Source organism: Grus americana, chromosome 5, assembly GCF_028858705.1.
Source record: "Grus americana isolate bGruAme1 chromosome 5, bGruAme1.mat, whole genome shotgun sequence".
NCBI classification, from domain to species: Eukaryota; Metazoa; Chordata; class Aves; order Gruiformes; family Gruidae; genus Grus; species Grus americana.
Genome location: NC_072856.1, coordinates 47,389,858 through 47,414,504, shown reverse-complemented (window position 1 = coordinate 47,414,504; position 24,647 = coordinate 47,389,858). Strand labels below are relative to the sequence as shown.

Here is a 24,647-nt window from a genome sequence, read left to right as displayed (position 1 = left end):
TTATTTTAGGACAGGTAAATTAAGGGTAAAATCAAGGACTCCATTCTAAATGTAATGTGCATATGCAGACATACACCATTCTTTCTATGTGTATACTTGCAATAATACTTGACTTTTACGTAATAAAAAAACCCTATGTATCTCAAAATGTTTTACAAAGCTGGGTCACTACAGTAATTCTCACACAAAGGAGGCAACTGCAGTAAGTAGTTTGCGTAATTTGGCTAAGATTATAAAACCAGAAAATGGAAGATCCAGAAACAGATTTTCAGACCCCACAAACACCGAGCTATGTATCAATGATGTCAGCAACAAACAGTTTGGTAAGAAAGACATAGACAGAAATCTTGCAAAATGAAGACTAAATGTTGTCCCACACATCTGTGATCTCATCAAAATTATATATTCCATTGGATAACTGCCACTAAGAAACAAATTTTAAAACATCTAGTTTAAGTATGCAAATCCATAATATGTAGAGACATGCAAGGATTATTCATTTATGCAAATGTGACTGTATTATATGTGCCTGAACAAGGTATTTTAATGTATTGCATTAACATATCGTACTGTTTATCCTAAACAATGTATTGCCTAAACAGTGAATTGTTTGGGCTTTAAATTTATCTAGCTTTAAACACGCAAAAACATGGTATGGCACCTAGCAGTGAAGGTGGGATTGAGCCATTGTCCAGGCTTGCTCCAGTAGCAGGTTATAGACTGGAATTTTTTGGTGCAGAATTAGTGAGGAAGTTCACAATGAAATATTTTCATAACAGAACCAACGATACTTTAAGAAGTCCACAACCACAGCCTGGTTTGGAAGAACCTGCAGGACTGGGTTAGTTCCACAGTGGCAGTTAAAAGAATACCAGGACCTTATTACTGATGTATGACACTGCTCCATCGTCTTTGAATGCTTTTTCTCAGAATCTCATCGATACCAATTTCAATATAAAAAATCCTCTTTAGTTAAAATTCCAGCTACAGAGTCCTAATACAGGCCTTAAAACATCCAGTTCTAAGGCTAAAAATTTGCGAAAATATTTCTCATTCCTCCTGCTGTTCAAGCCACACTGTATCAAGTAAGAGAGAAATAACAGCAACTATTTTGGGAGCCTTCTAAATGGATTAATGCTCATGTAACCCAGGCTTTCAGAATGGTTCTAATGGCATAGATGTGCATTTTTGTTTGCATTTGTGTCCAAATCTTTTTATGACTAGCATTGGTTGAGAATTTTCCACTGAAGGGTAATTCATCAGAAGTAAACTATTTATAGGAATTGTTCTATATTCGGTTTTAAACAAGTTTAGGCATTTAACAATAAGGCTTCAAGTTTCATGAAAAACATGTTTTGTTTGGAAAGCTTAATAAATAAATACTTAATGAAGTTAAAAAATGTCAGAGATTGAAACTCTTGTAATGATGTTGTTATACCCATGATGATCAAAGGATTTAAATGAGCAAGGTTCGCCTTTAGTAGACTAACCAGTATAGAAGAATAAAATGCAAAACATAAGGAATATAAACCCTATTCAGATCTAAAAGTGTGACGGCAACTTTCAAAGCTACATGCAGGTTTAGACTAACAGCTCTGAATTTAACATTGTTACCTAATAAATTAGTCAATTTGAGGGAACAGGTTACTGCTACCTGTAGATCCATGGGAAGTGCTACTAGCAATAGTAATATGCTCTCTACCTCAGTGGGACAGAGAGAGAACTAATTATTGCCTATAGGACATGAAGGAGTTCACAGGCAGCAGGATGTAAGAAGAAATACAACATACTATAAATCAATATTGCTATACCAAGCCCTTGATTTTTAGAGTCTAACAGTTACAAATTTTCATTTCTAAGATCCTCCTTTGAAACTGTTTTCAAGGACTCCCTTGAGGATCAGGGCTGATAGGTTAGAGTGGTTATTTGTGAAAAATGTTCTCCCACTGTTAACTGAATGTTTCTATTTACTGAGTGTCTGTGTGAGTTCACCATGATACGTGGCAGGTTTGTGGTCTTGCCAGCTTCGGTTCCACGAGGGCCTTTGCAGCACCGGGTGACTTTGCAGCATTGGTCCATATTCTGGATCACACATGTTAAATCGAAGGCTTTGGATGGTTTTATTGTGAGTGACTTTTTACTATGGTGACTATAGAAACCAGGCCATCTGTGGCTTGGTTTCATTGAGTTAATTTTGTTTACGGTGATGAATTCAGCAAGATTGTTGCAGTAGTCTGAGGGCTACCAGCATCTTAGGGAAGGAATGTGTTTTGGGAAAACATCTTTTAATTATGTTATTTTTTCCTATAAAAGTTTAATGGTTTTCTGTTTAAGTTCCTACATATGGTGTTAAGTCATAAGCAAGTGTATATGAGTGTGTGTGTGCACAGAGAAAGGGTTGTATTATTGTTATTTTGCATCAGGTGCTTGAATGTTTCACATGAAGATATGATCTATCTCCCTTGAGCAGTAATTGTTGAAAGAAGATACTTGGACTGACCCTCTCTGAATTCCTTGGAATAGTCAGCTCAACATTTTCAACATTTTGGGGCTTTGTCCCACACCATAGATAGAAAAAAGAAATCTTGAATAAACTAGACAGCTCTTCATTCTCTGTACCCTAATCTACTCGCACCATAGGTTACAACAACAGAGGGAAGTCCTTTCTGCCCAGGCCATAAGTTCCCTGGCATCCCTTTTCTGCTCCTCCATCTGCCAACTGCTAACGAATACAAGAGATCAATAAAGATTTTCATCTGGGGTTGGCACAACATATATGAATGCTCTGCACGCTACCACAGCCAAGGCTGAATCTAGGATCCACAGGTCAGAGCTACTTCTTTCGATATGCAGGTACAAACCGTGCCAGCAAGGGACCCAAAGTGACTTCCAGCCAGCTGGGAGCACGGTGCCAGCACAACAGACTCTGTCTTGATGCCAAATGTCTTCTGGTTTGTAATGGCAAAAGTAATACCAGGTTGGTTATGACTCCCAAGCCTCTAGGAAATAAGCAAGTATTTCGACTCCCCATTATCACCTGGGAGTTCAGAGCACGCAGAGGTGAAGCTCTGATTTGTCTAGAGCTATAGCAGAAGGCAGGGTCAAAACAGGACCCATATCCAGAAGTTGTTGCTTCCATATTCCTTGCTTAGACCACTCTGCCTCTTTCCCTATGGGATATCCCTATCCGAAAGCTGCTGTTTGGGAGGCTTACATTAATTTAGATGAAAACCCTGAACAGAAAGGACTTACTTCTATGTGCCATAGACTGCAACTGAAATACTGTGGAGTATGTGGCAGCTGCTGTTTCAAAGTGGACACAACAGGCTCAATGTCTATGCAGTCTGGAGGCAGAAAAGAAAAAATTTCTGGCAGCACTTCGCATGGCTGAGATTGTTTTTACTACACAGAAATGCACACAGATCCAGCTCTCCTGCAAAGCAATGTGTAGTCTCTTTCTCACGCACACATCGTATTTCCAGTCCTCAGAAGTCCCTGATGTGGGTTACTATTAGGAAGAGAAAGAGGTATGGCTGCTGTATGCACATATTTCCCCAAATATATCTTATTCTTCTATCTGGAAATTCCATCTGAGGAAGCTGGAGAGTTGTGTACATGCGTCTGGCATTTCTAGACATCCAGTTTTCCAGTGCTTATGTACAGGTCAATGGTATAATGCATGTGCAGTGATCCAAATATTCCAGGAAGACCCAATGCACATGCACCGTACCAACACTCTGCCCACAAACAGTAAATCCTAAGTATTTCAGACATATTAGACTGGAGGTACATGAATGGATTGATCATGACGGTCAATGCTTTTTGGTAGCGTCAGACTAATTACGCATGTGCCTCCTTCCCCTGTGCACATATTTCTGCGAGGAAATCCTAGATAGCCATGCCACCAGGTAAAAGCAATATGAAAGGTGCAGTGCACCAGGTGTCACCAGTGCCAGGTTGCAGTGTCGGGTTTGGCTTTGTACACAGCTGCATTCAGATAGCTTAAACTCTGTTAACCTCTGAAGCCTATTAATTAGGCACTTTGATGGCCTGGAGTGAAGTGACAGAAAGCTGTAAACCCAGGGACTTCAGCAGAGCTTGGACTGTTTAAATGTGGTGACAGTTTCTGACTCAGCAAACTGCTTTCTCTCTCTGTGTCCCATTTTCTGATCTTAGAACAAGAAATACAAAAACTGGTTGCTTGCTCTCAGTTCTGTGATGCTCTAAGAAGCTACATAAAATGCTTTCAGAGCAATGTAAAAATAGCTAAGCAAAAGTTAGCATAAGAAACAGACTTCTTAATAATGGCACGTGAAATTATTATAACTAGGATAAAACTGCAACGAGTCTCCTCGGTTCTTTACAGCATAAGGTGATCACCATTCGTGAGGTCAAGGAAAAAAACACAACCCTCCCTCGGGATATACAATTAAACATATCAAAGGGGTTATTTGTGTCCATCTGTAGCATCTGGCACTGGCCACGGCCAGAGACAGAATACCAGACCAGATGGACCAATGTGTATGGAAATTCTTATCATCTTCTGTGATTAATTTCTTCCTTCAGGTTGGATATGTCTCTTCTAATTGTGTATCAACATCTAACCAAAATTGGTGCTGACATATCATTGACTGTACTGTGAGTTTATCTGCAGCTCAGCATTCTGGGACGGTTTAGTCCCTTGCTTACCTCAACTTTAATGCAGGATTTCTTTATCAGTGAATTTCTACATTCACTCATACATTTTCCAGGCCTTGTCCTCAGAGATTACCGACAGAATCCATGACTCAACTGTAATTTGAACCAAAAATCTTTTTTAGTTCCTGAATCTTTGCTACTGTAAGACTGTAGCCTACAAGACTGTAGACTATAAGACTCCAAATGATTTTCTAATAGTACAGTCTTGTCCGTGAATTTATAGAGCCTAGGCTCGCATGGCAGGCTCCTAAAACCTTCCCACAAATTCTTTTGGAATGATTGCACTGGTTTTTTTGTGATTCATTCTAAGACATGCAGAGCAAGTATGATGTAAACAGCAAAGATGACAGAAATCTCATCTTTTACAAGAGCATTTTTAGGTTTTTTGTTTGAGGATCATATAAGTAATAATAATTATTTAATTTTATAATTATTTATAAATAATTTTATAAATCATTAGGAACCATTAGCACTGCACCATAAAATGATGACACTGCATTGTTATATCACATCAGGGACTCTGTTACCGTATTTTAAACTTCTTGACTAACTAGAACTTCCGTAAACACAGTTGAGTTCATCTACATGAAGGGCAGAGATAGAATCATCAGCCTCTCTAGAAGGTGCCCTTGAATCCAGGAACCCAGAAAGGTTATAGAAAAGGGTTGCTGTAGGATAGTCGCTCAGGCTGTGAAATGGGATAAAAGAAGAAACAAAGTGCTCCTGCAGATATGACTGCTTTGTCTTTACTCAGTATTCATAGGCAAATAGTCTCCACACACAGCCCCTAGCCCTTTCTTGAAGCTGAACTCAGCTTCCCTATGGACATGAATTACGTATAATCCTAAACCTCAGCAGAAACGTAAAAACTAGATACAGCTTCTGAAGAGAAGCAAGCTTCCCTGAGGAGAAATACTACACATATCCCTATGTACACACACAGGGGTGCCCCGACAAAAATGCCCGCTATTCAGGCACTGCATTTGAACAAACCACTCCTCTTTGTCTCCTGTTGTGGAACAGGGGAGCACAGGCAGGGCAAGCACACACCCCAAGGCACCGCTGCAGACTGTGGTACAGCCTAGCCTTTACCTGGGCCTGTCCCAGTGACCTTCTTAGTAATACAAATAAAGCATTGCATAGCTCTTCCCATGCTGAGCTGAAGCAGAATCTCCTCTTTCTCCCTCCATAGAAAATATTTTTTTAAAAAGTGCCTTGACTGTTTAGACTGGTAGGTAATAAGCTAAATGTATTAATGTCTTGTTCTAGATACTGGCAATAAGAATTCCAAGAACACAGGCAACGGTAAAAAAAAAAAAAAATAAGCCAAATGAGTGTTTCAAACATCACAGTAACTGGATTTGTAAAAACATACGGAATACTTTGAAGTCTAGGTCCAAGGTCAAAAAAGTGTGTGGCTAAAAGACCACTGTAAATTGAACATGAGCAGCATGGGGCTCTGGTGGGCAAGTTGCGGACCCTACAACCTTCTGCAGAACATCCTGAACCTCCTCAGCTCAGATCAAGAGGAGCCAACAGGGCAGCCCTGCTGCTGAGCTCTGATACTGCTCCGTCCTTTCCTGTTTCTTTAGTGTATTTTTTCCTCCAGCTTCAAATTGTCTGTGTCTTTTGTTGAGAACTACTTGGATCTTTAATGGTTCTTCTGATAATCCTTGCCTCCTTTACTTCTGATCAAAGAGACAGAAAGAATGGGAATTGTACCTTTGACTGATTTACACTTCAGCTTAATTTCCATTTTCCTGCTCTTCTCTCCTTCCCCTCTTCTTTCCCTTGCTAGCTGAAATCATCTTGATAATTTTGTTCACAATTTTTGGTAAAATGAATTGATTGAACAGTTGCAGAGAAGATCTAACTTGTGACAAAAGCAGAAGACAGTCAACAGGGACAATGAAAGTAGAGGCTGGGGTAACGTGGTCAGCTCTTTGGATCACTGCTGCAAAAAATCCCCCCAGATTTCTGGAACCAGTGAAGAGAAATGCATGTCTGTAATGCTTCTTGAAGCAGCAAATGAAACCGTCACCAGCAGCAGAGAATCACTCACTCTCAGAAAGATATGACTGAAACAAAACTGCATTTAACCACACAGCCCAGGCATTCCCCATTTTTCTGACACTGTATTCTTGGGACAAGGGTCAATATTTCTTTGCAGAACTGGCTACATAAAAAGGCACCAATCCTTCTCAGGGCATTACAGGGATGAATTCCCAGGACTTAATCCAAAGACAGTACCAGGAGACACAGCACTGTGGTGGTCCCTAAATTCAAAGGACCCAATATTCTGGCTGAAGTTTGAAAATATCTTTCCAGTATGTTGGGAAAGAACAATAGCGATATAGTGCTTTTCTTTTCAGATGGGTTATGTCAGGATCTAAAGAGATTTTAAATACTCATCACATTTCTGCACTATGGCATATGGAAAATGAAACACCTGGCAACGTATGATATGCCCCTAAAATTTACCATCCAGTATGTCAAGGTAAGCCAGTGGCACAGCTAGGGAAAAAAATTGGGGGTTCTTGTTCTCAGTTCTGCTCAGTGCTGCTGCTGAGTAAAAACCTTGTCTACATTGCCCATTGCCAAGTGGGATATGGCCTCACTGACAAAAGTTCTCACCAAGGAATGCACAAGAGGCTCAAGGTTTTCACCATTTCTGTAAATCAACTATCAAGTATTAATTAGTCCAGTAGGGGAGGCTGCTCATTTTGCCAGTGTGTATTTTCCTAATGACTGGGCCAGGAAAAGTAGCCTGAGTCTACGGCTTGTTAAATAGAAACCAACCTGTCTGGAATAACAATTACCTGAAACGAAATAAGCTTAGATATACACTACTAGCATTCATCTGAGCAGAATTTGCCACCCTGATCTTTGGTTACGAGATGTATTCTTTTTTTCCTAAGCCAATCCACATCGATTCTGGAAGACAGGCACCCCCATCACCTTACTCTGTTCCAGGCTACTGCAAGCCTGGCATGCTCACATAGTGCCTAGTGTCAGAAATGCAAGTCACCAGGTAAAGGGACGCTTGAGGGCACAGACATTCTTTTTCTCCAGATTATCCGGGGACGGGGGAGGGGGGGGAGAAGTTTGAAAAGGAGATAGTAAGAATTCTCTGCTCTGATTCACTTCTTCAAGCCTGTATAAGGTGCTGAATACATTTCTCAAGGAAAATTAATTTCTTTGCCTTTTCCTTGCCTCTAATGAACTGCCTCTGAATGCATGAGGGCACAGGAAGGAAAGCAGACTCCGTGGTGAGATAATAAAAAGTGAAAAGGCATTCAAAACCATCAGTATCTTGCAAACCTACACTGACGGAAATATGCTGGACTGCAGACAGGGGAGCAAGATCAGGGAAACTTGGAATAGCTTTGGCATTCATTACTTAACTGCAAAGAAAATACGATATTAGGGGGGGCAGGGGGTCCTCCTTCAGTCCTACAGAGAGATTACAGAAGCAGATGACTAGCAGGCCACATAAACTTAAGATTTCTCTAGGTCCTGTTCAGGCCACCAGCATTCCTAAACACTGCACTCAGTGGACATCAGTGAATGACGAACTCTTCTGTGAAAGCCCAGGACATCATAATTATCAGTACCGTAATAGGACTGTGCAAAAAGCTAAGATGGGCTACCATTAGACAAGTAAATCAAGAAGAACAAACAAAGGAAAGAGGAAAATGTGATTTTTTTTACTTACTGTTTCCACTTTCACCTCACCAGATACTAAAAGACCCACAGTGCTTGTAGGTCAGAAAATATGTCTATATAACTACAAACTCCAACAGTTTTAGAATGAAACTGTCTCAGGTGATCACCATAACTCAGGGAAGTTACAAAAGATCAAGTACAAGAAACTCAGAGGTTTTAATCCAATAAACACAGCGATTCCTTAGCGTTCAACCAGACAGTGAGAATCTTTCCAGAGTAGACAGTCAAGTGGAGACCTTGGCAGAACCCATTTTCTACATATAGTTCAGGCAGCGTAATAACTGAATCAAAATTAATCAGGCCTTTTTTTATTATTCTTTTATTTGAAAACACTTGCATTTCTTCAACAATTTCAGGTCAATTCTTCTCTTAGTCAAATATGTTCACTTGGCCTGCATAAGGCAGGCAGATCTCAAACTATCTTGCAACATCTGCTAGCACACGTACGTGCTTAAGAAGCCAGTTTTCCTGCTTGACAAAATGAGAAATTTTCAATTTTCATAAAACACTGGTAGGTGTGGCTTCTCTAAAGCCAGGTTTATGTATGCTCTGTAAGTGAGGTAAGGAGAAACACTGTTAATGAACAGTGTGCTTGATATACAGTTTTCTGCTGTGTGTTCTCTCCCTTAACCACCCTGTAACTGCCTTCCCGATGCTATTTTGGAAATTGCCATACCCTGCTGCTTTGCCCTCATGCTATGGTTTGAAGCCTTCACCAGTGGTGGAGGACATTTGTGCACTGAAACATCTGGTAGCTGAAATGGCAAATCTGCAGAACCAGCTAGATAGAAACATTTCCAGACATCATGCCTGTAACGTCTCCACTGGCTGGGGTCATTAAGCAAACCAGCTGGAGCAGGAGCAGCAGGCTGCTGTAACTGCAGGATCCAGCTGCCACAGGGAGTCATGAAAACCCTCACTGGGCAGTGCAGCAGATGAGCAAGGAACCAAAGGGTTCACCAAACATGTCCAGACAATCAGTTGATGTCACCCAGCATGATGTTAAAGATCAAACCGTTGGAAAAATCCAAACTTCACCTCCTCTCCCCTTCCACTAATTTGATCTGCTTTATGTAGATATGCTGAATTTGTTCTAAATTCAAAACTATGTTCCAAGGATGGCATGGAGACAGGTTTACTCTGCAGTTATTAGATGGAGCCTGGCCTGTTGACTAAACAGGCAAATCAGCCTGATGGTACTCTTTTCCTGAGCCCTCTAAAGAACAAAGTCTTCCCTGATTCTTTACCATGTGGTATTCACAGAATAAGCAAAGGGTCTTTTTTTAGCAACATCTTACGTCTTTCTGATTCATTCACCCTGTCCCTTGAGCTTCTACAGACACAAGGCCCTCTACAGACTGTGAAATACTTTCCATTCTCCTGTTCTCCATCATCAAGAATGCAAAGAGATGAAAGGTACAAAACTAAGAGATAATAAAGTAAAGCTTAGCACTGGATCAATTTAGTAATGTCCTTTATCAGCCTGCTATTCATGCTTAGCAACAACTATAGCTCACACCAACTTCATTTTCATTTTAATACACCATACAGAAAAGCAGCCTAAATATACATCCCCAGATCTAAAGCGTATAATCTGTAAACTACAGGAACAGGCAGATCATTTCCATTAGTTTCTTATGTAGCAAAAACCACAATTTACACCCAAAGCATATAATTATATTCAAATTCTAAAAGACAGTGTCGGAAGTACTTTAAATTCATAGTTTGGGGGAAAGTCACTCAGGGGTATAAGTAGTTATGTTTTAATGTGCAAAAACAACACACACAAAGAGCACAAGAGAAATAATTTGTGAAAGTGGCGAGGGAGCCGTGGAGAATTGTAGGCCCCTGGCTCCAGTGGCTGCCTGGAATTTGGCACAGCCAGCACTCCGGCCGAAACCCTCTCCTGCTCCTTCAGAAACACGAATGCTGGCATTTGGCACTACAGCCTGTGCAGGCTTTAAAACCATGAGGGAAAACACTACTGGGATCTATGTCCAGAATTTGAAGGTGTCTTGCTTGTCCTTCAAGGAGAGATTGAAGCAGGCTGCTCTCTTAAGGTGCTCCAACATCTAAAGCCAAGGAGGACTACTGGGATTTCATACACTTCTGTGGCTCCCTGCCAGGTACTGCAAAGCACACAGGTGCACCAGGACTGCTCACCTCACCTAGGAGATAAATGGTTTTCTCTTCATTTCACAGATGAAGAAAACAAGTCAGAAAGAGAGGTAATGTGTCACCAAGGTCATACAACAAATCAGAGCCACTGGTCAACAGCACGTCATCTTGTGCGCAGGGGTTACACAGAAGACATGAAAACCACCTTTTACTCTCTAATGCAAGTGACCTTTCATAGTTATCAAAGCCCACCAGAACAGAAATGCAAAACCAAAAAATGTCTGCCAACCAGCACAGGACTGTCATCCTGGGCAACTACATAGAGAGCCGGTCTTAAGGCACAGCGCATGGAAATGGAGAAAATAGAAGAATGGTCATCCTGTGTACTTCCCAGACGAAACTTCTGTTCTTTGCACTTAGAAGCTCCAGCTCTTTATTTAGTTACCTTCTGTGTGGCAAACCATGGAACTTCCCCACTGCCAGCTGAAGACTACTCTGTTCTTGTCAGTATTCCTACCCTAGATGGCCTAGGTACTTTCTCCTGCTTCTAGTGAGACCTGGGAATTTGGAGTTTCCAACAGCACAGTGTGTAATAACGCAGTGACTATCGTAACATTGTTCAAGCATGTATTCTCATGCCATGGCAAAAGAAGAGAAAGAAAAAAAGAAAAAGGAAAAAAAAATCCAAGGAAAACTGGCCAGCATCTTTAAGAAAAATTTCTTTTATTTTTTAAATGTAGAAATATTATAAAAAGTACCATTCTCATTCTGCAGCATTCTGATTGTGCAGCTTGTGTCACATAACCCAATATTCTCTACAACTTCAATGCCTGTACAAAGCATACAGCAGGATCCTTCATCTGTCTTTGAAATGCAGTCACCTCTGCAGTAGAATGTGGCAGTTGCTTGACAAGTCAGGGCTATATTACCCAAAAGCAGAAATGATAAAGAGAAGAAGAAACCTCTCTCCAGTCTAAATTGCAAAGGAAATATAAGGAGGAAGAAAGCCCTGATCTAATTCTGACTGAGGACTAGCAGTCCCACTTTTGCAAAATGTGCTATCAGATACTGAGCAAGCACAAAGTAGCTATCAGAAGAGGATTTTTTTAAACACACGTCTTAAGAGATTGTACCTTCAGCAGCATGGGTCTGAGCAATGTTTCAAAGAGCACAGAGACATATATTATATCAGAGTTACAGGGTTCAACAATAACTTAAGGTTTCTTATGTTCCAGACCTCATAAGATCACTGGGATCTCCCAGGATCAAGTACCAGCTGAGCAGACTTAAGCTTCAATTTTGCAGATCAGTGCAAGCTATTCCAAGTTGGGAACAGTTAATACTGTGCACAGAATAAGAAGTCAAAACACCTGATCAGAAACTGTTTTGTATAAAAGTATGCAAAGAGTAAGTCAAATAGTAACCTCATTTTGAGGAAACAGCCTCTGCATACACCAGAATTTTCCTGTGTTCAACTACTGAACACTGTGCTTTCCCAGAAGAGCTACAGAGACTCAGCCTCAGCACAGGGGGGCAAAGCTCAGCTACAATCACTTCAACAAGACTACAAGGGACTAGTGAGTTTGGATGCTTAAATTTCTGGTTAGCCAGTTTGAGACAATTTAGGCAGAGTTCACCTTTCTTTAAAAATATTAGTCATTGTCAATATCTCTGAGGAAGGGAATGTAAACATTGAGGCATAATCACTGCTCTTTGCAAAAAAAAAAAATAGGCTTCATTGTTGACAGGAGACTAGAGACAAGCCACAGAAAGTAGACAGACTTCCAGCTTTTCACCTTTGCAGAACTTAACTGCAACCCTAATTTCAGCTCTGAATGAAGTTAATTTTACTGGATCACTGACTGCTCTGTATAGAATGATTTTTTCCCTTTTGTTAAAGCTACCAACCTTTGCTCCAAGTAATCTCCTGATGATGGACGAACAGGGAAGGTCCTGCTCGATACTGAGGAACAGGCAGTGCCAAGTACTGGGAATTAGTTTTCTATTTTGTAGAAAAGGCAGGATTGCAGTAACAAAGACAACTGAGATGAGGAATTGGTCACGCTGGAGGAGCAGCAAAGAGTAGGACATATGTATTATAAAGAGGGTACGCTGTCATAGCTGTGTGTGGCAAGCTTTGACACTGGTTTGCAGAATACCTGCCTATTTTATGGAAACATTCTCTTGATTTGTCCAAGCATTCGTTCTCATTTCTTAATTTTAAAAAAGACATAAGAGATGGAAACGCTTCATATAAATGACAGAACTTCTAAGAATTGACTAAGGCCTGAGAGCTACACCTACCAGATCTGGTGACTGCTCACTGCCAGTCCTTCTGACAAGCTGCGACTTGTGCAACAGCCTGAGCAAGCCTACTCCCCACAAAGTGAAAACCAAAAGAGGAATGCCCCCACACCCACCATTGCTCCCATAGCTGCCCCTACACAGCAACAATCTGAAGGCTAGGCAATCTGCACGAGGCACCACACGTCGCCTCTGTGCACCCCTGCTCACCATCCATTAATGAGGGCCAGAGAAAAAACAGCTGGAGGAGAAAAGAAGAAACCAAATTAATTAATTCATCACTAAGACAAAACACACACAAATCTCTTCATTTTATCTGTCAACCAGAGGCATGCATTTTTCATCCGCTGAGGCGATGAGGACGTGGAAAGAGGGGCTGTGAAGCCACTGCTGCAGGCTCTGGTAAAGCAGCTGACCCAGCAGGGCGCTAAATAGCTAAGGGGAGGCAGGAGGATTCAGCGCCTGTGGACTTTCAATAAACACAGCCCCAACTTTGTTCCACAGTTGGATTTTCTTCCTCCCTCTGTCCCATAAGCCCTTAGTAAAACAAAGAGGAATTATGGCTTTTCCTTCCTATTGTTCGGGGAGAAAGATTCTGCCAGTATAGGAAGGTCCTCAAATGGAAAAAAGATTTTTTCTGACTTGCTAAAGTCCCCTGTCTGGCCAGGCTAACTCCCCTGCTGACAGGGAGGTAAACCTGTTACAGACTTTCTCCTTGAGAAGATGCGCCGTGCCAAGTTTTACATTTGCAGGTTGCAGCTCAACTACCGGAAAGCACCAGCTCGGTGATTTCAGAATTAACTCTCATAACACCAGCACGGTAACGACAGCCACATCTGGGCCCAGTCCCATTCAACTTAAGCCACAAGAAGTTTTTCCACTGATTTTAAAGGAGCACTAAACACAGACTCCAAACAACTGTTCACTGCTTGGGAGACATTTACTTTTCCTCTGTACTAGATACTAATCTGCTTCTTCAAACAGACTGAAATCCACTGGGATGTAGAAGAAAAAAGGAAAATACGGATAAATAAAAGACTAAGCCCCGGTGGTCAGCACTGCAGAACTGGGAAGCAAGACAGCAGGGTGGCCAGGATCCTGACCCGATTCCTTCAGAAACCAGTATGAATGTAGCCACCAAGTAGGGCAAGAGTCAGAATGAATTTTTTTATTTCCCACTAGCAAAAATAAAAAATCAAAATCCCAGGAAACACAAGGAGTGCATGGCCTCCCTGGGATCTGATTCCTCAACACTGTCACAAATCCAAATTCCAAGGGCCTCTGTCGTGCAACAGTGAAAGACAACACAAAAATAAACCATGCGTGTGTTTACAGACCAGCTGTCTTAGTGGTCTCTTCTCCCTCTCACTCTCTCCCCCCACCCTTACTCATGGCCAAGGGGCATTTCCATGCCAGCTTTGCTACATGGCACGATTAGGAAAGGGAAAAAAAATCTCAGGCTGGCTTATGTACCAGCCTGAGCTGCCTGAGCTCTCCATTTCCCTTGATTCCTTACTGCAATGAGGACACAGAAAAAATGCCTGTCTCTCACTGAAGTTGATAACAGCTTTTGCTCGGGGCTCTTAAATGAGGCTTTGCTGGGCTTTCAGGGCAGATGGAAAAGTCATCAAGGAGAAAAGAACTATCATTTCTTGACCAGGAAACAGACTGCAGACTCTCCCCCAGACTAGTGCCTGCCTTTTACATCAAGGCTAACCACTATCACATTTTGCGACATCCTTCTCTCCTTTCCTCACAAGTGACCTATGAGCTAGACCTTGCTACCTTCTTCCATCATAGGAGCACTCAGCTACAAAGCACATCTGTGCAGGACCAGAAGAAGAAGAACCGGTATCAGAAGTGAGGGAGAAGACTGTTTGGAAGGAGAGGGGAAGGGAGGGGAGAGCCCTGGGACAGTTGGTTGAAATGCCGCATGACATGGCTGCAAGTAGGCACTAGGAGGATGTGCTGGCAGGGCTCTGTCAGGGTTACAGGGATATTGAAACCTGGAGTGTCACGGCTAAGCGCTCGGATGACCAGCAGAGCAGTCTGAAGAGCTCAAATGGCACAGCGATGAATGGACCTCCAATTAAGGCTATAGGTACACTGGCAGAGTTGTAGATGGAGCTCGGTATTGCAGGTCTGAGCTGAGGCGCATTGGAGAGGGAGCGGGCTCAGGAACAAAGCCAGGAGGCAGATGCTACGGGTCACAACTGAGCACCAGCAGAGCAGGGCTGCGCTAGCAGGAGGTGCTTTGGCAGAGCTGCTGGAGGGCAGGGGAAGAGGGTGACTGGGAGCACTGCAGGGCAGGTTGCCGGTGCTCTGGTGGTACGGGAGGGGGGAGCCCAGCGCACTGCAGAACAGCACCGCTCTGCAGAGATAAGGACTTGGGACTGAAATGGCGCTGGGCGAAATGGGTCGAGCTAGAGGTGCACAGCCAGTTCTGCAGACAAAAGTGGCAGCATCCTGTCAGCCCACCAATCTCCCACTTCTACCCCAAAGCTCACATCCACCCCAAAAAGCAAGAGAAACACATTCAGGCCCCACATGGGAAGGGAACCAGTGCCGTGCTAGACATCAAGACCATCTGTTAAGCACCACCCATGTGAAACTCAGTTATGGGTTATTAATCATTAGCAGCAGGAGCCCTGTTATTTGCAGCAATACTCAAGGATCATGTGAGAGAGTCCCTGTTGTGCTAAAGTAAGGGATATGAGGGATCAGCCAGTCCCTGCCCCAAAGGGTTTCCAACAGGAATAGCTAAAGGAAAAGCAAGCTGGGAGGGAAAGGACAGAGCTGCATACAATGGCAGAGACTTTAGTCACCTTTCCAGCATATCAATACCTTTGCCTAAAAGGTGGCAGAGCAGAGCTGCTGCGGGATTCACACCTTGGCCAGACCTGACCCTGACCTGTAGCCGTGCAAGGAAAGGGCCAGGGCCTGCCTGCCTCTCCCGGCTGATGTGGCTGAAGGCAGAAAGCCAAGGGACACAGGACAGAAGAGAGGGGAAGGTGGAGATGAGGGGGAAGCCCCCATGTCAGCCAGGCCTGGGCCAACTCCTCTCAGGGTGGGCGGACTGAGGAGAGCTAGGCAAGAAATAGTGCTGGTCCAGCTGCTGAGCATTGCTCAGCATTTCAGGGGCAGGATGCTGGTGAGTTCCCCCCTCCTTCCCTTAGGGTCCCTCAGACTCCCTCTTCCCCTTCTCCCTTACTGTCTGCTGGAGTGGAAACCCACTCCCTATTATTTCCTGCCTGGGTTTCCCGGGAAGCCACTGCCAGGCACCGAGCAGGTAGCCGGGAGCAGGGGTAAGGAGACCTCGCCGTTTCCTTTGTACGCCCCCGAGCCACCCGACAACTTCACCAAGGAAGGATGCAAGCGAGGGAGCGAGCAGGCAGGGCAGGGCAGAAGCCGCGGCAGGCGCCTCCCCCGAGCCCCCGGCCGGCCCTCAGCGCAGCGGGGCACCCGGGAAGACCAGGGTGGCCGGCAGGGAAGATGCGCTGCTGCAAGGACCATGTCAGCCGCTACGACTTTGCTAGAGCCAGGGCGTTTGTGATCCCCTCTCGGAGGAGCCCCAGCCCCAGCGGGATAGAAGCAGGTGTCCCTCCGCCTGCCCCGAGGTGTTCGGCGCTGCCGCCTGGCATGGAGCAGCCCGAGCCCGCCCCGACCCCGCCAGCCCCCACCGTCTGTCCTGCTAGACCACGCCGGCCGGAGAAGTTGGCTTTGGAAGCGGCCCGTCCTCAGCCCTGGGCTCTGCTCGGGGAGGGGGCAGGGGAGAAAAGGAGGGTTAATGGGGAAGGGAGCTAACGGCAGAAATATGAGGGGCTAGGAGGACCCCCCCTCCCCCGGAGTCACAGCCATTGTCCCTGTTCCCCCTCTGCTGCTCCAGCTGCTCTGCAAAAAGGTTAGAAAGAAACAAGAGTGGGAACCCACCGTGTCCTCCTCGGAGGGAGACAGGGGAGCGGTAGATAGAGATAGGCACAGAGTGGTGCTTGCTGCCGTGGAAGTGATGCTCATACTGAGCCTGAGATACAGACGAGGAAGAGGAGGCAGAAGAAGCCACGTTAGAGGAACTCCACACAGAGCTGACGATACATCCCCAAAAGAGGGAGCACATCCACAGGGTCCAAGCAGGGCGGCGTCCCGGGCAAATGCTGGGGTCTATTCTCAGGTGCATGGTCAAGGCACAGGACACCTACAGACGGACAGTCTGAATTCCAGCCAGGGAGAGAGGATAAGGTTCATGATGCCAGGGGACCCATGCTAGCAGAAAGGAGAGTCGCTTCCGAGGCTCTAGGCGTGCGTGTGTGTTCAAGAGGCAAAGAGACAGTGTGTGTCTGTGCGAGAGAGCGAGTGCTAGGAGGGAAGGGGAGGGAAGGGGGGAGGTTAGTAACCACACACAGAAGAATAAGACGCGCCGTTTCCCAGGTTTGGATCTACTGTGCCAGGAACCCCGCGGCCGTACCGAGCCTCCAGGAGAGCGCAGGAAAGCCGGACATGTCAGCGCGAGGGTCCTGGAGCTTGCACTTGTCAGGATCCTCCAGGATCACGGGGTCCTTTTGAGGACTTTTCCCTGCCTGCGATCCCTGTCTCTCACTTTGCTGAGAGGGACTACTGGAAACGAAAAAGAAGAAATAAGCCAGAGACCCCAGGTAAATTTTTGATTATTTTTTTTTTTATCCCAATTCCAGGGGGTTTCTGTTGCTTCTCCACTGGCAAGTGTTGCAATGCAGAACTGCTAGGCACACGCACACGCGCGCACACACACACACAAAGATCTGGATTGTTATCCTCCTTCCACCGGATCCAGGCGACCGAGGGCTCAAGCCGATTAACCCTGCGCAGCCGGGGAGGGCAACGCCAGGTCTTCCCAGACAGGCAAGCAAGCAAGCGCGGAGGAGAGGCCGGAGGGCCGGGCGGCGCGGGTCCGGCGGCGCGGCGGGGCGCGGAGCAGGGCGCGGAGCGAGCGAAGCCGGGGGCGGGATGCTGGCGGCCGGCGCGCCAAGTGCGGGCAACTCGGCGGCGCAGGTGAAGCGCAGCCGGGGCGGCCGGGGGAAGCGGCTCCACGAATGGGAGAGACGTATGCAAATCTCCCGGCCCCGGCGAGCCAATGAGGGCGGCAGCAGCTCTCCGCAGAGGGACTGGCTGGCTCTGGGGGGAGGCGGGGCCGGAGGGCGGCACCGCCCCCGCCATTCATGCGGTGGTGCCTTACACACGCGTCTGCCGCCCCCCAGCCCCGCCGGGCGGGGGGTCCCGGTCCCGGCGCGGCCCCCCGGGGCGAGGAGGGGGTGGGCCTGCGGGTGGCGGCGCTGCTGTCAGCAATGGGAAACACCCCGGACCCCCAAAACTGTTCGCAAAGGAGTTCCCAGCGCTGCCTCAGCGGAGGGGAGCGCCTCGCACCGCACCGGGGAACCAGCGCCCGCGGGCAAGACGCGGCGGCTGCCCGCCCCGAGCTGCCCGTCCCGAGCTGCCCGTGGGGAAACGCGCCCACTCCGTCCGTGCGGGGACGGGACGCGCCCGCTTCCCACGGGCACCTCCTCTTACGCCGCGGTCCCGCTCTGCCGTGCAGGGGCGGCCCTCCTCGGGCGCGGAGCCGGGGGAGCCGCGGGGACAAGAGCCCGGCGGGACGTGTGCGGCTGGGAGGGGGAGCGGGGGGGCGCAGCCGGTACTCGGCCCTCTGCGATGCCACGGGGACGCGCTTAGTTAACAGCGTCCGCCCGCGCCGCCCCGTCCTAGCTCTCGTCCTGCGGCCGCAGCTGCACAGGAGCAAAGTGAGAACCAGGAATGATTGCGCTCATTAAAACTCCATACTGCCTTTTTTTTTTTTTTTAAACAACAATAGGCTGAGTCCAAACCCGTCTATTTGCACTTAATCCTCGGGGAGTGAGGACCGCAGCCAGAGTTTGGAGCCCATAAATTAATAAATAAATGCGGTAGCGTTATCTAGTAATTTATTGCCTATCAATTTGCATGGCAAGAATCCCCAGCCACACTGAGGAAGCCAGGCATCTACCCTGAAGTGACTTATGCAAGATCACTGAGAGAGTCAGGAAGGAGCTTTGGAGAAGGAGCCAGCCAGCCCCAGGACTTGCCTTGCACTGCGCTGCCTCCCTCTCCTTCACTTAATCATTCAAACCGGAATAAATTGTTTATGGCTGTAAGTTTCCTTGGTTTTCCCCTCTAGATCCATATTTGCAGGTGTGCACACACACGCCTCAGAAACCGGCTTCACTAATTTCATAAGTATTTCCCTAACACAGAGATGCAATGTTTTCAGTCATTGATCTCAATTTGGTACAGCACAGCACATCAGTTAACTTGTAATGATCGGCCCGAGCTGCACACCTAGAACTTCTGGCTGAGCCTGATATGCTTGTAATTCATTTTCTAGTAACTTATGTTATAGTTTAAGTGATCTAAATTGGGCAAGAGCAGTCAGAAACACTTCAGTGTTTTGCTGGGTTTAATCAATGATTTGTGGATGGTAAAGCTGGAAAGCAAGAATATTACTTTCAAATTTATCCAACATCTGCCACCCAAGAATCTCAGAGTACTTTAAAATCTTTTATTAATGAAACCATTCAACAGCTTTAGGTATTACTTTGCCGTTCTGCAGATAAAGAAACAGGCTCAGAGGTGTTGAGCCAGTGAGCGACTGATAGACATGGGAACTGAGCAGAACAGACACTGAGATTCTCCATCCTAACCAGTGCATGCTGTTAGTATAAACGTTTGACTGATTTGGTGGCCATTTGTTAGCCTTAAAGTGTGAATATCAGACTTCCTCAGAGTCAGAGACAGGGGTGAGTAACCTGTGGTGCAGGTGCCTGCTGGCTGGCAGATTTGCAGTGCCATGCACAGGGCACAGAGCAGTTTTATCTGGCCCTGAGTTGTGTTGAGGAAACTGGAGCTGCTGCCATATATGTGGCAGGTTACCCAGAAGGACCCTGTCTTCGAGAGGAAGCCTCCCCATGCTCCTAATTGTACTTGGGAGAGGAGGGGGAATATAACCTGGCATATCACTCTTGAAAGACTGCCGACCCATGAGGCTGCTGGCATCCACCTTGAATCCCTCGCCACTAAAGTCCTGACTTTCACCCAGTCCACAGACAAAGTACTCTGAAATATTTGTTGTGCAGTTAAACAGTAGGGGGCTTGATTTAGGTGAAGGGATGTGTATTAAATACACATCACTGAACAGTTTATTTGTAAAATACAGGAAATCTGTTCTGAATAAATTTCAGACCCAACTTGTTATCAAGAATGCAACAAAGATCTGCCTCTCGTCATTTTACTTACTTTTCCTCTGGCTACAACATTACAAAAAGGACAGAATATATCACACATCACAGGATCAATCCCTTAAAACGGGACTCCAGATCTAAACGTTGAGGACTCAGTGCTGCTTCTCCAGAAGGCGATGGTGGAAAATTCATTCTTTTGTATGGAAAATTGATGTGTTTTAGGCAGCACAATTCTAGAGGGAAGAGCAGGGGAAGAGCATGGATACACCCTTTGCCACTTTCCTGTAACTATGTGCCCTGTTGCTGAAAGAGAAAAAAACAGAAAAGGGACCTTCTTTGTTGACTAATCTACGGTAGCATCCTTGGGATCTTACTTCCCCTTTAACAGTCGGACAGACCACATCCTCTTCTCTGTAGCTGACCCCTGTTCATGCTGGCCACCTCTTGGGCAGCTGCGAGAGGCAGAGCCCTCAATGGACAATAACTTACCTAGCTCCAAAACAAATCACTGATCCTTTTCTCAGCTCGCTCACTCTGCCACCAACCCCTTCCCCACATACAGACGTAACAGCTTAGGTGCGGGGGACGTACAAAGGAGATGAGCATCACTTCAAACTGCCCTGGCCATAGACAGAAAATGCCTCGTAGCCCCTGAACAGGAGAACCAGAGAGCTGTTGTGTGTTTTCTCTGTGCTGAGTTGTCCTGTCTAAGTTCTGCCTACCAACCTTCCTTTGCTACAAACCATTCTGTAAACCACCTTAGGCAAAAAGGAGAAAGGCCAAGAGAGTCAACCTGTATGAGTACAACATAAAAATAAAAATAAATTTAAAAAAAGGAAAAAACCTGGGAAGCCAGCTATAAATACATCATAGGGTTCTGGTGACACCGTAAAGTACTGGAACTTCACTCTGCCTTGCTTTATTAGGTGTCAGTGGATGTATTTACTGCCCTGTAATTCACAGGTGACTCATTCATTTAGCAGCACCACTGCGGGAAGAGGGCAGATTTCAATTGCAATTTCCCCTCTTGTGTGGCAAGGGGAAGTTTATAGTCAGAAGTGAAGTTTCAACAACATTATTCCCACCAGATTTTCTTCAAGAGGCATTGTTATTTTCCTATTAGTTTAGTTCATCTGAGTAAACATACAGTCTTTCTAACTGCCCTTGCATTTTCAGAACTGAGATGGGTGCCTTAAAGGATAATGGCTCCCATCATAAGTTGCTCCCTACAGATATGAGAAAAGTAGTCTTATTTCTTACATAGCTGTTTATTTTACTACAAGAGCAGAGGGCCACCATATTCTGCAGAAATGAGAAATAATAAAGCAATTGTTTCTGAGTTTTAGAATCCCAGAAAGAGAGCCAGTTGGCTTCAAGCCCAGGAAAAGTTTGTACTCTACCTTATTTGTGTCAGCAAGTACAACTCTCTCTATTTCCTATTAAATCTTAGCTGTTAATTACTTTGCTGCACTCAGAACTGAAAAAGTCAGCTCTGCTTTAAAATCACAGATCTCTAAAACTGGATCCAAAAGAGAATCTCCATTAGCTTTCAGCAATACAGGGTGACTGCCAGAGAGATGGCAGCTCTGGCTCCACCCAGCAGAGGCTAACGAGGTACAGCATTAGCCAGTGCTTTGCTATATAATAAGGTCAAGAGAATAAGGTCAGCTAGAACAGCCTGTCACCCAAAAGCTTTTCCCAGACTGAACTGTTTCTCTCAAGGTTCAAAACAGTCCCCCTTTTTTTTTTCTTTTAAATGTACTTTTCCAAGAACAAGTAGGAAGGTGAGAACAAGTTCCGCTTATGATCTTAGAGTCTTAAATAAAATAAAATAAACCAGAGGGGATTGCATGCTGTAGAGAGCTTAGGACTGGCATATAGACACCTTTGTCTTTAGCAAGCTACTTCAAATACTGCTGAGGCCAGCAGTGACCAAGAAGCTGGTAAGTTCCTCAGCACTGCCAGCAGAATTAACTGCTCTGAGACTAGTCCCTAGTGCCCCACTGTCCTTGTCATCACTGCCTCTCTGCAGGCAGCCTCGAGAGGCAGGTAAGACCCAGCGGCGCCAAAGAATTATCAGTGTCTGCTCATCCGGAGGGAAGGGGAAGGGTTGCTCCAGGACAGGGCTGAAGACCACACACACAGCTGCTGCTATGCAGTACTTTTTCTGCGTATAACCAACTCGCTGCAGTTTCTGTAGTTCTCAGCTTTATTCTGTACCTTTGGAAAAAAGAGCAATCTATTCTCAGGGCTTCTGTGCTTTCCTTTAGCATCTGGTAAGTCCAGTTACCTACAAAGGTTGAGGCATAGGCCTTACACATTACCAGTGACACAGGGCAGGGCTAATACTCTTTTCAGCTCAGCTCCGAGGGACCACAGTTTGCCACAAGCAACTAATGCAGAAGCTTTGGAGCCCAGTTTTCTTCTCATTTATGTCAGAGTGAGTAAATTCAACAGAGTCAGTGGATTGACATCAGCAAAGGGAGATCTGACCCTTGATGTTCATTTGTGAGAAGAGAAATGCAAGCTGATTACCCCCAGTTAGCCTGGGCTAGCAGTAAGTTAGCCAAAAGCAACAGTAACCACTAGGAGCTTTTGACAGAAGATGAGGGTCACAAATTCAGTTCTGTCACGCATCCAATTTAAGGGCCAGAATTCTTGCAAAGTTCAGACTTTTATTTTCTAAAATTTCATACCTACACTCCTATGTTAGTAGAAACAAGCAAGAACAAGTGGGGGGGATGACACGCAAATACAGTAATATATTGCACTTTGATAAACATTAATAAATTATAATTGGGAAAGAAGCAATGTCAGAATTTGCTAATGCAAGCTGACAATAACATGTTAGAATTGGCCCTGTTTACTAGATAATGTATAAAGGACAATCCAGTGTACTTAGCACTATGTAAACTAACAGAAGCAGAGTCTTCCTTCTCCAGAGAGCTTACAGACTTGCTGGAAAGGCATGAGCCAACATATGTTGGACCAGCTTTATGAGCAAACTGTACCTTTTTTGGCATAACTCTGCTAGTCTGTGAACCTAAGAGAATGGAAAGCCTTGGATACTGGCAATAGTGGCTTCACACAGGAGCGACTCAGGCAACTGCTTTCAGCCCTGAGCTTGTAAGTCGCCTTTCAATCTTTGCTGAACATGCCGCAGCGATACCCCTGGCTACCTGCACAGGACACCAGCAAGCATCCTCTCTTCTAAAGCTGCCCCAGAAATTAGGACAAGATCCTTCTCACGCTTTAGAGCCTCTACCAGATCAGTAATTATGAATGTGCTTTGTGTTAAATGAAGGATGCCTAGGTTTGATTTACTTAAACCATCATGAGGAGCTCCTGTTATTCAAGTACCCACCCTTTTGTCTCATAAACACTTTAATCCCTGCCCCTGGGGTACTTTTTCAAAGTGGGCTAAGCAGGCTCTAGTCAGCCTGTCAGCAGTGTGCTGACAAGGAGACTCTCATCTCACAACAGAAAACTGATCCTGTGTGGCTGCAAGAGTTGTTTCCTCCAGGAAGGCTGGAACTGCATCTATACCTTTTACTCTCGGTAGAAGCTGGGCTCAATGGCAGCTGCTCAAATCTTGTCAGGCAGAGAAAGAGAACCTGCTTCTATTTCTTGTATCATTTCAGGCAATGTGACTTTTAATCAAAGGTTTATTCAGACTCAGAAAGATTACAGAAACCAGAAGACTGGCCAAGTTCGAAGAAATCAGGGTTGCCCACTGCTCGACCTTAGACAGTTATTGACTCACCAGTGAAGGAAACGGTTTAATTTTCTGACATATCTGTCACAGAATTAACACTTCAGTACCTCTACTACCTATGTTACACTAAGGATACCAGAATAAAATGGTATTGACCTGTAGCACGTGCTGAGAACTGATTTCCATCATTCATAACAGCCCCCTCCTATAGGCAGACAACTTTCTAACCAAGTCTGTGATTAGCCTGATTTTATGTTGAGCCGAATTCATCTCTAGCATAACTCCTAGCAACTGATACTATGGATGCATGTAGCTACTATGTTTATGGAAACAAAAATACGTGTACCTTGCTCTCCCTGTGGTTGGAATCAGTGTTGGCAAGTCTAAGGTGAAGGCGAACAGCCTGTTCCCAGTCTAGGTGTGAGCCTTGCCTGGGATAAAACGCTGCTGCAATCCCTTGCCTCCACTGATTCTCACAGCAGCAAGAGGTTAGACACATCGGCAGATGACAGAGGAGGATGTGTGGCCTCCTGTCATCTCGGCTGTATCTATTCTGTAGATCTCCGAGGTCTGCCAGTCCAGCACCTTAGACACTAGTGCTAAATATTAGCACTGCAGAGCTAACATTTATGTCATGAATTCTTAGCGTGGAAGAAAAGAGCTGGGAAATTATTTCTGAAGAGCTCTGAGTTCTAAAACTTAAATAGTACCTGAAAGGCTGAAGTAGAAAGAGACAGGGAATAGATGGAGTTAAAATATCTGCTGCAATAAATAGGGAACTATTTTAATTTTTACCCACGAGAGTAGAAAGAAGACTTTTATTTTCCTTTTGCACTCAAAGAAAT

At 45.2% G+C, this 24,647-nt stretch overlaps 1 protein-coding gene across 9 annotated transcripts in view; it reads right to left on the bottom strand.

Moving 5' to 3' along the window:
* NRXN3 (neurexin 3) overlaps positions 1-24,647 on the bottom strand; it is a 1,025,935-nt gene that overhangs the window by 358,428 nt on the left and 642,860 nt on the right. For 7 of the 9 annotated variants that reach the window (XM_054826963.1, XM_054826967.1, XM_054826964.1 and 4 more), the window contains exon 1: positions 16,777-17,876. The exons of the other annotated variants lie outside the window; for them this stretch is intronic. In XM_054826963.1, the coding sequence (XP_054682938.1) occupies positions 16,777-17,020 (244 nt within the window). In that variant the 5' untranslated portion in view covers positions 17,021-17,876. Of the gene's footprint in view, positions 1-16,776; positions 17,877-24,647 lie in introns of those variants that run through there. 9 annotated transcript variants of the gene reach the window in all.